The sequence below is a fragment of the Chanodichthys erythropterus genome, chromosome 12 (genome assembly GCF_024489055.1).
Source record: "Chanodichthys erythropterus isolate Z2021 chromosome 12, ASM2448905v1, whole genome shotgun sequence".
NCBI classification, from domain to species: Eukaryota; Metazoa; Chordata; class Actinopteri; order Cypriniformes; family Xenocyprididae; genus Chanodichthys; species Chanodichthys erythropterus.
The window spans coordinates 31,289,619-31,304,924 of record NC_090232.1 but is presented as its reverse complement, the minus strand read 5'-3'; the positions used below and the strand labels follow the sequence as shown (position 1 = coordinate 31,304,924).

The 15,306-nt window shown below is 35.5% G+C and overlaps 1 protein-coding gene across 9 annotated transcripts in view; it reads right to left on the bottom strand.

Moving 5' to 3' along the window:
• The window catches only part of dclk2a (doublecortin-like kinase 2a), a 61,482-nt gene that overhangs the window by 4,095 nt on the left and 42,081 nt on the right, over nucleotides 1-15,306 (bottom strand). For 2 of the 9 annotated variants that reach the window (XM_067404317.1, XM_067404319.1), the window contains 11 exons: nucleotides 14,887-14,971; nucleotides 14,353-14,458; nucleotides 12,577-12,634; nucleotides 11,459-11,578; nucleotides 10,254-10,400; nucleotides 9,889-10,022; nucleotides 9,680-9,757; nucleotides 9,069-9,165; nucleotides 7,151-7,237; nucleotides 6,683-6,796; nucleotides 5,161-5,225 (listed from right to left, as the gene is read on the bottom strand). In XM_067404317.1, the coding sequence (XP_067260418.1) occupies nucleotides 5,181-5,225; nucleotides 6,683-6,796; nucleotides 7,151-7,237; nucleotides 9,069-9,165; nucleotides 9,680-9,757; nucleotides 9,889-10,022; nucleotides 10,254-10,400; nucleotides 11,459-11,578; nucleotides 12,577-12,634; nucleotides 14,353-14,458; nucleotides 14,887-14,971 (1,071 nt within the window). In that variant the 3' untranslated portion in view covers nucleotides 5,161-5,180. Of the gene's footprint in view, nucleotides 1-5,160; nucleotides 5,244-6,682; nucleotides 6,797-7,150; nucleotides 7,238-9,068; nucleotides 9,166-9,679; nucleotides 9,758-9,888; nucleotides 10,023-10,253; nucleotides 10,401-11,458; nucleotides 11,579-12,576; nucleotides 12,635-14,352; nucleotides 14,459-14,886; nucleotides 14,972-15,306 lie in introns of those variants that run through there. The other 7 variants (XM_067404318.1, XM_067404320.1, XM_067404322.1 and 4 more) reach the window with 5 other exon arrangements.

The following is a 15,306-nucleotide window of genomic DNA, read 5'->3' as shown; positions in this document are numbered from 1 at the left end:
AACGTAGATTGACCGGTAAATCGAGAGCTTTGCCTCGCAGCTCAGCTCCTTCTTCACCACGACAGACCGGTACAACAACTGCATTACTGCAGAAGCTGCACCGATCTGCCTGTCAATCTCCCGCTCCATCCTTCCCTCACTCCTGAACAAGACCCTTGATACTTAAACTCCACTTGAGGCAGGACTACTCCACCAACCTGAAGGGGACAAGCCACCCTTTTCCGGCTGAGAACCATGACCTTGGACTCGGAGGTGCTGATTCTCATCCCAGCCAACTACACACTCGGCTGCAAACCGCCCCAGTGCATGATGAAGGTCCTGGTTTGATGGAGCCAATAGGACAACATCATCTGCAAAAACAGCGACGAGATCCTATGGTCCCCAAACCGGACTCCCTCCGACCCCTGGCTGCGCCTAGAAATCCTGTCCATAAAAATAATGAACAGGACCGGTGACAGAGGGCAGCCCTGCCGAAGTCCAACATTTTGATCAAAAATGTCTATTTTATCTCAGTAGACTGTTATTAATATTTCCAAAGTGTCCAAAGTGATACACCATGACTATTATGATGGCAGCTCCCATTATATAAAAGTCTTGATTTGTGCTAAATTGTCTGTGGTGTCACTGTCTTCCTTGCCGGAAATAGTGGTGACACCACAGACATAAGTAGTTAACACCAGTGCTATAAGCACAAGCACTGGTATTTTACTACAATTAATTAAAAATCAAAATGTCCTTAAGCTTCCATTTTACACAATATAGCAATTAAAAAAAAAAAAAAAATCGTTTTTTAAGAATATTTTTTAAAGATGTTTTATATATTCTTTCTCTCGTTTGACAGTCCAATTGAAGAGTAACACTAAAACATTCTTCAAAATATCATCTTTTGTGTTCTGCAGAAGAAAGAAAGCCATATTAGAGTGAGAAAATGATGGCAGAATTGTAATTTTGCATGTCCTTTGAAGGATTCAATAAAGCAGCTGTTCTGTGTTTTTCCTTGTTGCTGTAAGAGGAAACATGTTCATACTAAGATATAAAAGACAGTATGCATAACCCGGTTTCACTGAAAAGTCAATACTATTGATCACATCACAGGTGGAAAAAGACCACAGCAGTGAAAGAGAGAAAATGGCAGAGAGCTAAAAACACCACTGAAGTTCATTGTATTAAAGTGGGTCAAGAATTCTCTAAGCCAGGGGTTTTTAATCAGGAAGTGCTAAGGGGTCCTTGGTAATGTTTAGAGAAAATCTGTAAATATATATATATATATATATATATATATATATATATATATATATATATATATATATATATATATATATATATATATATATATTTTTTTTTTTAAGAAATAGAATAAAATTTAAGAATATAAGGGATAAAAATAAAAATGAAAATAAATATATAAATATTAAATAAAAACAACAAATGTGATAAATGATACAATAATTAATATTAATTATTTTATTTAAAAGTTAAATAAAAAATACATAAAAAATTTAAATAAATAATATTAGATTAAATTAACAATATAATCCAAAATTATAATTATTTTCAAATACTATTTTACACATTTATAATACTTATTTTTCACAGTATAATTTGGGTCTTTATACATTAAAAAAAAAAAAAAAAAAAATGTATAGCTGCCTTTTAAATGTTTATAATGGATGTCTGTTGCATGAAAATTATCACATATGGGGGTCCTTGGCATCTAAAAGATTAAAAACCCTTGCTCCAAGTTACCAACTTCCCATGCCTTGTGTAGGGGAAAATGTGCATCTTCAGTGATGTTACTGTCACTTTCTTCCAGTATAAGAGTGTATGTGTGAGGAGACGGAGGCGGGGAGGGAGGAGCATAGCAGTTAGTGTTAGTACATACCATTGCCTTGGAGCTAGTCAGAGGATAGCAATGCCATGGGAAGAGCAGAAGCAGAGGACAAAGACTAGTCTTACTCACAGAGCACATATAGCACAAATTAATACACAACACCTACATAACCTCTAATGCTTCAGCTGAGGGACATTTCACAAGAACTACTTCAGAAAAGCTTGCTTAAATAAAGCAAAATATAGCTACTTAAAGGGGAATTTGACTCAGAAATGAACTTTATGGACATTGTTTGTTCACCCTCTTATGGTTCCAAATATGCTGCTGTTTTTAATATTCAAACAAGCTGTCAAGTTCCAAAAAGGACAAAAAGCACTATAAAAGCACCATAGATTTAGTACATACGACCATCTAAATAATATAACGTGTGGTTACAAGAAATCAATGTGATTTGCAAATATTGATGCCAGCACAATATATAATTTGAGAGCTTATTATCAGTGCAAATGAGTAGCATAATATGTAGACTACTTATAGATACAGTGGGGGAAATAATTATGTGATTCCCTGCTGATTTTGCTAGTTTGCCCACTTATAAAGAAATGAAGGATCTATAATGTTTATGGTAGTTTTATTTTAAAGCGGAACTCAGTAAGATTTGCGAAGCTCCCCCTACAGGTTCCTTCAGTGAATCACACTGTCGTAAATACTCCAAGTACAGCTCTGGACTACGACTACAACGCTCACCAACGCAGTAGTTTTGCAAATACAGTACAAGAAATCTCGATGTAGGTGGGTAATTTTCGAAATTGTCTTATAAAGTCATAATATATACATTGTTTTTGAATTACCGTAAAGCATTTTGTCACTCTCGCATGACCGTGAACATGAGGCGAGAAACTCAACTTGCAAGTGCTGTTTTCTGGCGAAGACGTGCCAGAGGGGGTTAGTGCTCGCCTCAAACACACCACTAAATCAATTAACCATCGTAAGGACTTAGAAAACTATTTATGAAGGTAAAAAAGTTAATTAGTTCTGCTTTAATGGATAGAGACAGAATATCAAACAAAAAATCCAGAAAAAAAAAACATTATATAAAGGTTATAAATTGATTTGCATTTCATTTGAAATAATTAGATCCCCAAGCAAAACATGACTTAGTACTTGGTGGAGAAACCCTTGTTGGCAAGCACAGAGGTAAGACGTTTCCTGTAGTTGGTCACCAGGTTTGCACACATCTCAGGAGGGATTTCGTTCCACTCCTCTTTACAGATCCTCTCTAAATCCTTAAGGATTCTTGGCCGTCGCAACTCAAAGTTTCAGCTCCCTCCACAGATTTTCTATAGGATTATGGTCTGGAGACTGGCTAGGCCACTCCATGACCTTAATGTGCTTCTTCTTGAGCTACTCCTTTGTTGCCATGGCGGAATATTATGGGTCACTGTCAAGCTGGAAGACCCATCCACGACCCATCTTCAGTGTTCTGGCTGAAGGAAAGAGGTTCTCTTCTAAGATTTTACAATATGGCCCCATCCATTTTCCACCTCCATGCTTGACTGTAGGGATGGTGTTCTTGGGGTCATAGTCAGTATTTCTCTCCCTCCAAACACAGCGAGTTGAGATGATGCCAAAGAGCTCAATTTTGACGGCCAGTACATGTGCCTTTTTGAGCAGGGGGACCTTGCTTGGCACTGCAGGATTTCAATCCATTGCGGCATAGTGCGTTACCAATGGTTTTCTTGATGAATGTTATCACACCAACATTCACCGAATAATCACACCAACAGTTGTCTCCTTCTCATCAAGCTTCTTGCTGATGGTCTTGTAACTCATTCCAGCCTTGTGCAGGTCTACAATCTTGTCCCCGATGTCCTTTGACAGCTCTTTGGACTTGCCCATGGTGGTGGAGAGGTTTGAATGGAAGATAAAGACACCTTTGGACAGTTGTCTTTTATACACATAACAAGCTAACATTAGGAGGACTTTCTTAAAGTGAGAGGACTAATCTGTGTTTGATATGGGCACATAAACAATCTGTAGGAGGCAGAATTCTTGCAAGTTGGTTGGGGATCAAATACTTATTTCACTTGATCAAATGCTAATCAATTTATAACCTTTAAATAATGTGTTTTTTTCCTGGATTTTTTTCTCTATCCATTAAAATAAACCTACCATAAAAATTATAGACTCCTCGTTTCTTTGTAAGTGGGCAAACTTACAGAATCAGCAAGGGATCAAATAATTATTTTTCCCACTGTATAGCAAATGAGTCATATAGACTACTTCTGTAGTCATTTTTATAATTGTATAGTTTTTGTATTTTTTTTTTTTTTTTTTTTTTTATGAACTGTTGATGCTTGGAAAATATCCTTGTGACAATTAATTTAAAATTATTTTTTATTCAGTGAATGAATTTGGAATGACATGAGAGTGAGTAATTTATAAAAGTTTCATTTATGGGTGAGCTATTCTTTTAAACTGTGATTTGATCTGGTTTCTTTGGTACGTTCCTCAGCTGTGGACAAAACCAATGATTGAAAAGAAAGCTGGCAAAATGAATAGGACCTGATTGGATCATAAAAAATAAATATAATGGCTGTAAAATTAAATAAATAAATAAATGCAATTAAAAAGTAAAATAATCACCAAGTAAATCCCCATTTCATCTAAAAGTACTGCATCTAAATAAGTCTTTAAAACTTACAATAAAATATTTCATCCAAGGCAATTTTTGTGCATAATTATGCATCTCTCACTCTCTCTCCTGGTCATTAGATCTATTAATTTAAATGATAATACTGCAAAAGGTGGCAGAGCTCCATATTCTCAAACCACTTTGAAATTTTGATGGCAATGGTCAAGGTCCTATGAATGAGGTTCATTTTGAGGACATTGGAAACTGCCATGAAATACTGTCTCTGGATTAGGAAACAGACAGAGAGAGAGAGAGAGGGGCCATTGGATTGCAGTGTTAATATTCAAGCAGTCAGTAATGCATGCATGCCAATACAAACCTTCCAGCTAAAGCCCAATAGGAAACGATATACAGCAAAAATGTGCAACAAAGCCATATGGCTCAGAATATTACAGCAATAAAGTATTCACCATGAAAGAGCCACCATGAACATGGAGTGAAATGAGAAGATGGGAACACAAAGAGTGGACCGGATTATGGCTGGGACATGAGGTATAGTATGATTATTCTCTAGAATTAGAAGAACAGCAAATGCTGAAAAAACCCAGTGAGAGTAAATAAGAGGCAGCCAGAGTGCTAGATTTTAGTAGATCTCAAGCTCATTAAAAACAGGTTTAGGTTTGGAGTCAAATACCCAATATCCAGTGGCAGACATCACTTCGGGTCTTGGGAGAGCAAGGAAGGGGTGTAGGTACAGCCCTGCCATTACAGTTCAAACTGTCAAATGAGATTCACATCAATACACATTCAGCCAGAGACCCTGCTGCTGCTTTTTCAAGCAGTGTAGTGAACAACAACAAAAAAAGGCCCTTAGATTTTAAAAAGCTTAGGGTTTTACAATGTATTTTAAGGGAAATTAATTTTATCTCTGTAGCAAAATCATTGGAAATATATCATGAACGTTCAATATACTGCTCAGCCCATGTCCTGAGTTACTTAAATGTATACTGAGGTCTTTTCAAAACTGCATGCTAAGGTCAAGTCCTGCATGATGGGGTCAAGTTCAAAGAATGAGTGATAGACAGTATTCTTGATCATGACAGTGTAGACAAGTTGAAGACCAATGACAACATTGAAAACACATTTACAGAAACTAAGACCTTTATGACAGTGAGAAGAACTAAGATAAAAGGCCGGCAGTGAGTGGTTTATGGTGCAGTGAACTTGGATTTGAATTTAATAAGACATGAGGGTGAAAATGGCTGAAAATGCTTCAACCATGTCTCTCTCCTAGCTCATAAAATACTGCTTCTGCCAAACAATAAAAAGATTATGATGAGTCCTTCAGCCATTTTCAGGCACCATAGAGAACAGCACTGACTGAACATTTTTCTGTATTTAACACTATGCATTTACATCACCATTCAAAAGTGTTTGAGGAACCATCAAAACAAAGTGAAACCAAAAATATTAAGCTGTTTTCAACATTGATAATAAGAAAAAAATGTTTCTTGAGCACCAAAATCATATTAGAACATTTTCTGGAGGATCATGTGACACTGAAGACTGGATTAATGATGCTGAAAATTCAGCTTTGCATCACATGAATAAACTAATGACTTATAGTCATTGAAAAGAAGTATATCAATATATTTGAATATATACAAATATATGAGCAAGTGTAGGGATTTTTGACTTAATGGGAGTCACTGCTGAGTGCTTTCTGTTTGACAAGTCCCTGAATGTTTTATAATTCTCTGAATTAATTATTTTAAATAGAAAAGTTGAAATCACTCACAGTTGAAATACATTATCGCTTAGAGTCAAAAACATTTTTTGGGGGGGGAGAAAATGAATGGGATCTTTATACTTGCTCCTGATGTGCTGCTTTCTGAAGTCATTTCCAATTTCATAGCCCTGGCATATTTGGTGCTGTGCTTGCCAATACAATAATCTCTCATATTTTCTGACTTAGCAGTTATGTAAGTCATGAGCGCTGAGGGAGACAAACTGATTGACTGGATGCTGGTGTCCACAGTGGCTGTAATTTTAGTGACGCTGTGCTTTGGAATTATGTGTAATCCAAGTACTAATCATTAGGGGCCGAGAGGATGACATTGGTTATTCTTTTTAAGCGTAGCATATTAACAGATGACAGCAGCTGCAGTTATGATGGGCAGACTGTTTCTCATATGTGAGTGTGTGTGTGTGCTCACCACAAGAACAGAGACTCCAGGGGAAGTGTTGCTCTGTTTCTGCACAGAGTTAAAGTGCTTTTTGAGTTTACCTGCCACCTCCATCTTCATATTGTTTTCCATTGCAGCATCCTCCTGTTGGGTATTGAAGTGGATTAGGATAGACCAATCTAATAGTGAGCAATATAACTGTCCACCTGAGCATAGTGACTAAATTGTAGGTTTCAATTTGAAAAAAAGAATTTGAAACATAAATCAAAACCACCTTTAATACAGCTCAAATGACATCAATAATGTTTTATGAGTAAGTGTGCGAGTGAATCCCTTGTGGCAATTCATGCTGCTCAACATGCAATAATACCTAAAATACATTTAAATATAGAAATATATATAAATGTGATACTTTAGAGTGTATGCAGTGCATATGCATTATCTAACTCCACAATATTTAAAAAACAAACATATACACCACTAAACCCTTCCACACACATTTACCGTGACCCAGGGGTGAGACAGCACATCCTCTGCTGTGTATCTGGCCTCCACATTCACCTGCAGCATGTAACCAATCAACTCCTGTATGAACACAATCATATTTGCAGTAATTAGATTTAAAGAATATTTACTAGATTTTAGCATTAAAAAAGGTACACAAAAGGACAAGAAACAAATATTGTTATACTAAATCTTTGTGCTTAAAGTTAAATATGAAGTATGTAGTTTCTGGGACACTAGTGGCACCTATAGAGGAATTATAAATAACACATATTTTGCAAACAAACTTTCAAATGCCCCTTTCGCACTTTGTTCCTTCCCCAATTCAAACATCACTTAAAAAAAAAAAAATAATAAATATTTACTATTTATTCAAGTTATTTTAATTTGGGATATTTAATGTCCATGGTCTAAAGAATTAAAAGGTTATTGTCATTTGAAAGTATGTAGGCCTACTTGGTTTATTATGCTGTTATATTATGATTACATATTCAGTGGCATAAAATGGTCTTAAAATGACAATAATATTGTTTATCGCAATTATTTCTGAGACAATATAATTGCACAACAAAAAGTAGTTATCGTGACAGGCATAGAAAGTACTATATATATATATATATATATATATATATATATATATATATATATATATATATATATATATATATATATATATATATTTATTTATATATATATATATATATATATACAGGGCCTAAATCTTTTTGCCACAACTGCCAATGGCCAATGACTTAAGAAAATTTACCAACCAATCCTGTATTCCAATTTTGATACCACGGCTACAACTAATAGCTTAACTAATAGAATTTTAATAGCCTACATTTTTAAAGACAAATAAATAGTCAGTAATAAAAAATTTAAAAAAAAAAAAATCAAATTATTGATCAAATTATTAAATTATTAATGCAAGCTATAGCAAAAATAAATACAAACAACAAAGATACAAATGAAATAAACAGTGCTTTTTAGGCAGTTCTAACAGTAGTTTTTAGGTACAGAATTTCCCTTTGTTGTTTGGTTAAAATTAAAAATGCAGACAGCAGCAAGATTATTAGGATACTGTCACTTTAAGAGCGAATGCACGCACGGATCATGCGTTTTCTTTCTCATCTCGAAATAACCGTATCTGTTTAGGATACTCAATGTTTTTTTACATGATTTTGTGTGAATTTGTCCGTTCAAGCACAGGAAGGCATGAAAGAGAGTTCAACTTAATATTTGCGTGCTGTCCGCTATAGTGCGTGCACTTTGGATGATTTGGATGTTGAACTTCCCACGTAGCACGTGAGTGTTTAATTCCCTTTCGTGTGTTCTAGCACTTGAATATGTGCATTGGAAAGGCTTAAACTGATGCAGCACTGACCCATCAACTGTAAAGTGCGTCATCCATATTTGTTCACGTTCATGTTCTCACAACATTGTTAGAAATCATAAAAATGTTACCGGCCATCTGGCGACTGACATAGTTTCATATACTCACTAACACAGATTTTTTACTCATATTTGGCACTTGGCTAGTGTTAATTTTATGCCCTGTATATATATATATATATATATATATATATATATATATATATATGTTGTATATTTAAATTAAAATGTGTTAAACATGTTAAAGTGTATGAAAACTTTCACATTTGCAAACACAGCAAAACATTCTGCCATTCAGTAAAGAAAAAGATAGAGATAACCTGGCATGCAAAAACAGTTCTAAAGCTGGATGGGTTGAGTGTGAGAGGGGGAGGATGTGAATGAGATGGTGTGAGTAGGATGAAAGAGAGTGGGGTAAAGCAGTGAGGACAGAGAATGAAGGATGTGGAGATAAAGGAGTGAGACCGAACCAGTGCATTTTAAGCATGTTGCATGTCAAAATGTGTTTGTCTCTACTCACTTTAGCAGAATCAGTGATATTGTCCCAGAAAGGTGAAGGGAACTCTAAACGCCCCACAAGAATCTGATCAAATAGGTCCTCCTGAAGGTTATTCTCACTACAAAAACAAATGCAATGCACACAGACACACACAAAATACATTTCATGTACAATAATGAGACTAAACATTGGATTTTATACACTGTTAATATTAAAGTCACCATGAAATCAAAATGTACAGTTCTTATTTATGTATGGAATATTGCAGTATTTATTACAAATTATGTATCCGTGCTTGTCATTATTATTACTATTTTTTTTAAATTTCATGTGTCCTCATAATCTTTAACCAAAATATCTTCCCCTCCCAATTGCAATGACATCTCTTCTCCACTATGATAATGTGTTTACTGGCACGAGAGCGAGACAACCTGTCACTCACTTGAGACGGCATACCATAATGATCCAATCATCCAATCAATTATTGATGGATAAAATCAAATCTCACCCTGCATTTTTTCTTGTTCGAGAAGCCATTTCACTACATCTCTTTTGGAAAGAAAAGACAATTGCAAGTACTTTTTCATGCTGAGTTTAACATGAAGGACTGAGCAAGTTTTATCTAGTTTTACCTGCGGAAAGGTGGGAAGCCACAAAGGAGGATGTAGGTAATCACTCCAGCTGCCCAGATGTCCACCTTTAGCCCGTAGCTGCAGCAATGCCCGGATAGAAAGACAAAGCCAAAAACATTCATCCTCCAGCATTTTAAACACAGATATTCGTGCTTCCATAGCAATATCACTTTTGAAGATATAAAAACAAAACAATGACTGATTCATACCCTGACTCTGCTATGATTTCTGGGGCAACATAAGTGGGTGTTCCGCAAACAGTGTATAGTGGCCCTTCAACCACTGTGGCCAAGCCAAAATCACCCAACTTCAAAGACTTTGTACCATTTGGGTACTCACACACCTACAACACACATAGAGAAAGAGGAAAAAAGGGTTATTTTTATCCACCAGGATTTAAATTTTTTCCTCTTGACATACTGTACCTTAAGTCATTTTTCATGTACAAAGTGCAAGGTATTTTTTCCCCCACAGGTTTCGTGTCTCTATACTGCTGTGTGTGAGTCAAAGATGTGTGAAAGTTAAAGTATTCTTAGATCTATAGTCTCTGTGCAAGATATGTAAGTGTTCATACCAGCAGATTCTCAGGTTTGATGTCTCGATGGACGATACACATTCTGTGCAGATATTTGAGAGCAGCCGCCAGGTCGAATACCATCACACTAGCATCTCTTTCAGTGTATTTGGTTGAGGAGGTGATTGCATCAAACAGATCTCCACCCTGAAACACACAAATAGCAAAACAAATAACTAAAAAAACCTGTACTTTGTATAAAACACACTTTCACCTAGAGGTAACAAACATTTTCTGTCTATATAAGGGGTGAGGAGTTTGATCAATATTGAAAGCGGCCTTTTAGTGCAATGTTGCTGACAATAATACACAGAATTCTCAATGCATTTGACCTACCTAATAATGTATGGTGGATCTGATTTGATACATAACGATTTTATTGCATCATGAAAAAATTATTATATTATATTATATTATATTATATTATATTATATTATATTATATTATATTATATTATATTATATTATATTATATTATATTATATTATATTATATATTTTTGTTTTGGTTTAGTTTTATTTAATACAAATATTACCGTTAAAAGGTTTGGGGTCAGTAACTTTTTAATAAAAGAAATGAATACTTTTATTTAGCAAGGGTACATTAAACATTTATAATGTTACAAAAGATTTCTATCACAAATTAATGCTGATTTTCATCTTTTCAAAGTATCTTGAAAAAATGGCTGCTGAAAATTCAGCTTTGCCATTATAGGAATAAATTACATTTTAAGATTATTTTTATTTTATTATTATTTTATTTTAAATTGTAATAGTATTTCACAAAATTACCGTTTCTTACTGCATTTTTAGTCAAATAAAAGCAGTTTTTGGGTTTTCGATTGTTAGTGTATGATAAAAAATATCAAATGTACAAAAAAAATCTAAGAACTCTCTCTCTCTCTCTATCTCTCTATCTCTCTATCTATCTATCTATCTATCTATCTATCTATCTATCTATCTATATATATATATATATATATATATATAATTAAAAGTTCAGAAGTTTCAGAAGCAGAGAAAAGTTTTACATATTTACAAAATATTTTTTTATCAATATACACTGATGACCAGGGACATTGATCAAGAAAAAGAAAAGCATCAATTTTTATTTTATGTAGACTTTAAATGCAACATATATGGTGTGGACACGTGTAAGTGTGCGTTGTTGAGAGATACAGTTTAAGAGGTGACTAACAAACAGTACCTTCACAAGTTCCATGACTAGATAGAGCTCAGTGGGCGTATCCACCTCCTCAATCAGCATGATGATATTAGGATGCTTAACGCGCCTCAACACCGCCACCTCATTCTCGATCAGGTGCTCCTGGGTGTTCAAAGCATGTGTCACACAAATTCCCAACCGTACAGCATTTCTCAGCAGTCTTTTGTCTTTAGCTGCCTAGGCATAAATCCACATGAATTCCTGAGGTTCGCTCTTGCAGGAAACAAGGCAAACAGGAAACTAACTTCCTTGGTTAAAGTAAGGCTGAAATTAGATTATGAGACACTGGGCCAGTATAACTGCTGTTTAAATAGCATTCGTACATGGCCAAAAGTATGTGGATAACTCCTTCTAATTAACAGGTTTACTATTTCAGTAATTCTAGTGAAAACAAATCATAATTTAACAGCATTCAGTGACATTGTGGCAACAGTTTGAGGAGGGAATTTTCTATTCCAGTCTGGCAAAACCCTGTGCATAAAGTGGCATCCATAAAAAAAAAAAAAAAAAAAAGGATTTACTGAGAAATGATTTGTGCCTGCACAAATAATAACAATGAACACATTGGGGATGAAGTGGAATGCTGACTGCAAGGCAAGCCATTGCCAAACACCACTGCCTGACCTCACTGATACTCTTGAGTCTGAATGGGAGCAAATCCATATTTCCAACATATGTAGAAAGCCTTCTCAGAAGAGTATAAAAAGCACACATGGATGTGATATTGGGGTGTCCACATAGTGTAGCTAAACAAAGCATTCAAAATCATTCAGAATGATCTACTGATTGCATTTAGACCATTTGTTTTGTGTTAGCTGTTGGCCAGCTTTTCTCTCATAACCTGCAAAAGCTGCAGCAGGCTAGATAAATGGCAATGAATATAATATAATCAGCCATATTAAATGGACCACTCAGACGTAAATAATTCATATTGCAATAACTGTGGTCAAGAACTAATGAACAGCCATAACTGCATGCATTGTCATTAGGACAAAATATATGAATTATTAATAAAAACAAAATACAGTTTTATGGCTGGTATTTTCTCAATTGACTCCATTGGCTATTGTGGCAAAAAGTTCCTATAAAGTCCAACTCACTTTGCCTCTGCATTTGTTTTTATCAATGATCTTCAGTGCAAACTCCTTTCCAGTGGATCTATGGAAAGAAACAGAACAATAGACTTTTTTCCAACGAGGTTAATGAAGGTTTGTTTTGAGTGCATTCAGAGCCCCAGGGACCAATTTATAAGGTTGATGTCCTTTCAGTGCACAAGAGAGCTTCTTTTGAACCATTTAGCTTAAAAATGTGAAAAGGAAAACTGAATCTAGATGTAGATGTTCCTAGTGTATTTTGTATTTGTATGTTACTATATGTATTTTAATCAGAGATCATGACAATAACATACATACAGGTTCTGGTCATATAATTATAATTAATTTTTTTATTGTAAATTATTTTTAAAAATGAAACTTTCATATATTCTAGATTCCCTACATGTAAAGTAAAACATTTCAAAAGTTTTTTTTTTTTTTTTTTTAATTTTGATGATTAGAGCATACAGCTCATGAAAGTCCAAAATGCAGTATCCCCAAATATTAGAATATTTCCTAAAATCAATCAAAAAATGGATTTTCAAAACAGAAAAGTTCAAGTTCTTTAAAGTATGTTCATTTGTGCACTCAATACTTGGTCAGCAGCACATATTACAGCAAATGACTTGCTCCTAGCACAAATTACAGCATCAGTGAAGTGTGGCATGGAAGTGATCAGCCTGTGGCACTGCTGAGGCACTATTGAGCCTTCAGATCATCTGTATATTGTTGGATCGACTGTTTCTCATCTTTCTCTTGAAAATATCCCATAGATTCAGGGGTCAGGCATGTTGGCTGGCCAATAAAGCACAGTAATATCATGGTCAGCAAACCACTTGGAAGTGGTTTTTGCACTGTGGGCAGGTGCTAAAGTCCTGCTGGAAAAGGAAATCAGCATCTCCATAAAGCTTGTCAGCAGAAGGAAGCATAAAGTGCTCCAAAATCTCCTGGAAGATGGCTGCATTGACTTTGCACTTGATAAAGCACAACGGACCAACACCGGCCCTCCAAATCATTACTGACTTCAGAAACTTCACACTAGACTTCAAGCAGCTTGGATTCTGTGCCTCTCCAGTCTTCCTTCAGACTCTGGGACCATGATTTCAACATGAATTGCAAAATTTACTTTTATCTGAAAAGAGGACTTTCGACCACTGTTCACTGTCCAGTTCTTTTTCTCCTTAGCCCAGGTAAGATGCTTCTGACGTTGTTTCTGTTTCACAAGTGGCTTGGTAGTCCTTTTCCTGAAGATGTCTGAGTGTGGTGACTCTTGATGCGCTGACTCCGGCTTCATTTGACTCATTGTGAAGCTCTCCCAAGTGTTTGAATCAGCTTTACTTGACAGTATTCTCAAGCTTGCGGTCATCCCTGTTGCTTGTGCACCTTTGCCTACCCAATTTCTTCCTTCTAGTCAACTTTGCATTTAATATGCTTTGATACATCACTCTGTAAACGGCCACCACATTCAGTAATGACCATCTGTGACTTACTCTCTTTGTGGAGGCTGTCAATGATTGTCTCCTGGACCATTGCCATGTCAGCAGTCTTTCCCATTAGTGTGGTTTCAAAGAACTAGAGATACCCGAAATTTATACTGTAGGGATGGTCATTTAGTGAAACTCAAATGTAAATATTCTAATATTTTGAGATACTGGATTTTGGACTTTCATTAGCTGTACGCTCTAATAAACAAATAAAAAAAAAAATTTCTGACAGATCTTAACAGAAAAACATTAAGTTAATCGCATTAAGTGAGTCTTTTGTAACAAGTCATTTTCTTACCGTTCGACACACTCCTTAACCACAGCAAAGTTTCCATCACCAATAACTTTGCCAATTTTGTACTTGTCCAAAATACTGGAAGCAGCTATGTTCCTGTTTCCATTAACTAAAGGGAATAAACCGACACATTAAACATATCAGACATATAATATAATTTCCATACCTTGGAAATTATAAAAAAAATGAGACAGAGGTATGTTTTGTAAAACCCCCCAAATAACAGATTAGGCCCAACATCCTCATCCAACCATTTAAATTTGGTTAGTGCACTATGCAGACAAACAACTGAAGGTCATTCTGACTCATGCACTGCTGAGCAGGGACGTTTGCTCATACACTGCCATCACAGTGTGTGAACGTGTGGGAGAGTGCCTGAGCAAATGTGGCACAGAATGGCATGTGTCAGCACTTTCACCGCCAAAGCCTGTCATGCCCCTGAAATGCCCTTTGGGGACTTTCGGGCTTAAAACACACTAAGATCCAAGGTGGGTGAGTGAGTGCATGACAGTGATGAATAGCAGGTGGACATCTTACCTTCAGGGCTCACACTGTTGTTATGTTGCTGGGGCATCTCAGAGGAGCCGTTCACATTGGTTGCAGAGGAATGATGTGCTGGAATCTGCAAACAGAAATAAAATAAGTCTAAGAAAAAAACTTAAACATTTAAAACTCCTTACACATTTTATTTAAATACTAAAATGTAAGGCTGGGCAATATAACTAAAAGGTATGATATGTATGGAGTCTAAAATGGATTAAGAGAGAGTTTTATTAAACCTTCACAATAAAACACTCATTTAAATCAACATACTGCCATCTGACATTGAACATCATCCTTAGTGAAATTAATGGTTGATGAGGACACAAACATAACTATCTAAAAGACAAGCTGTGTGTGGCGACTCGCATGAAAAATAATGGACCTAGTCTTAAAATGGGCTGGCAATCAGTATAG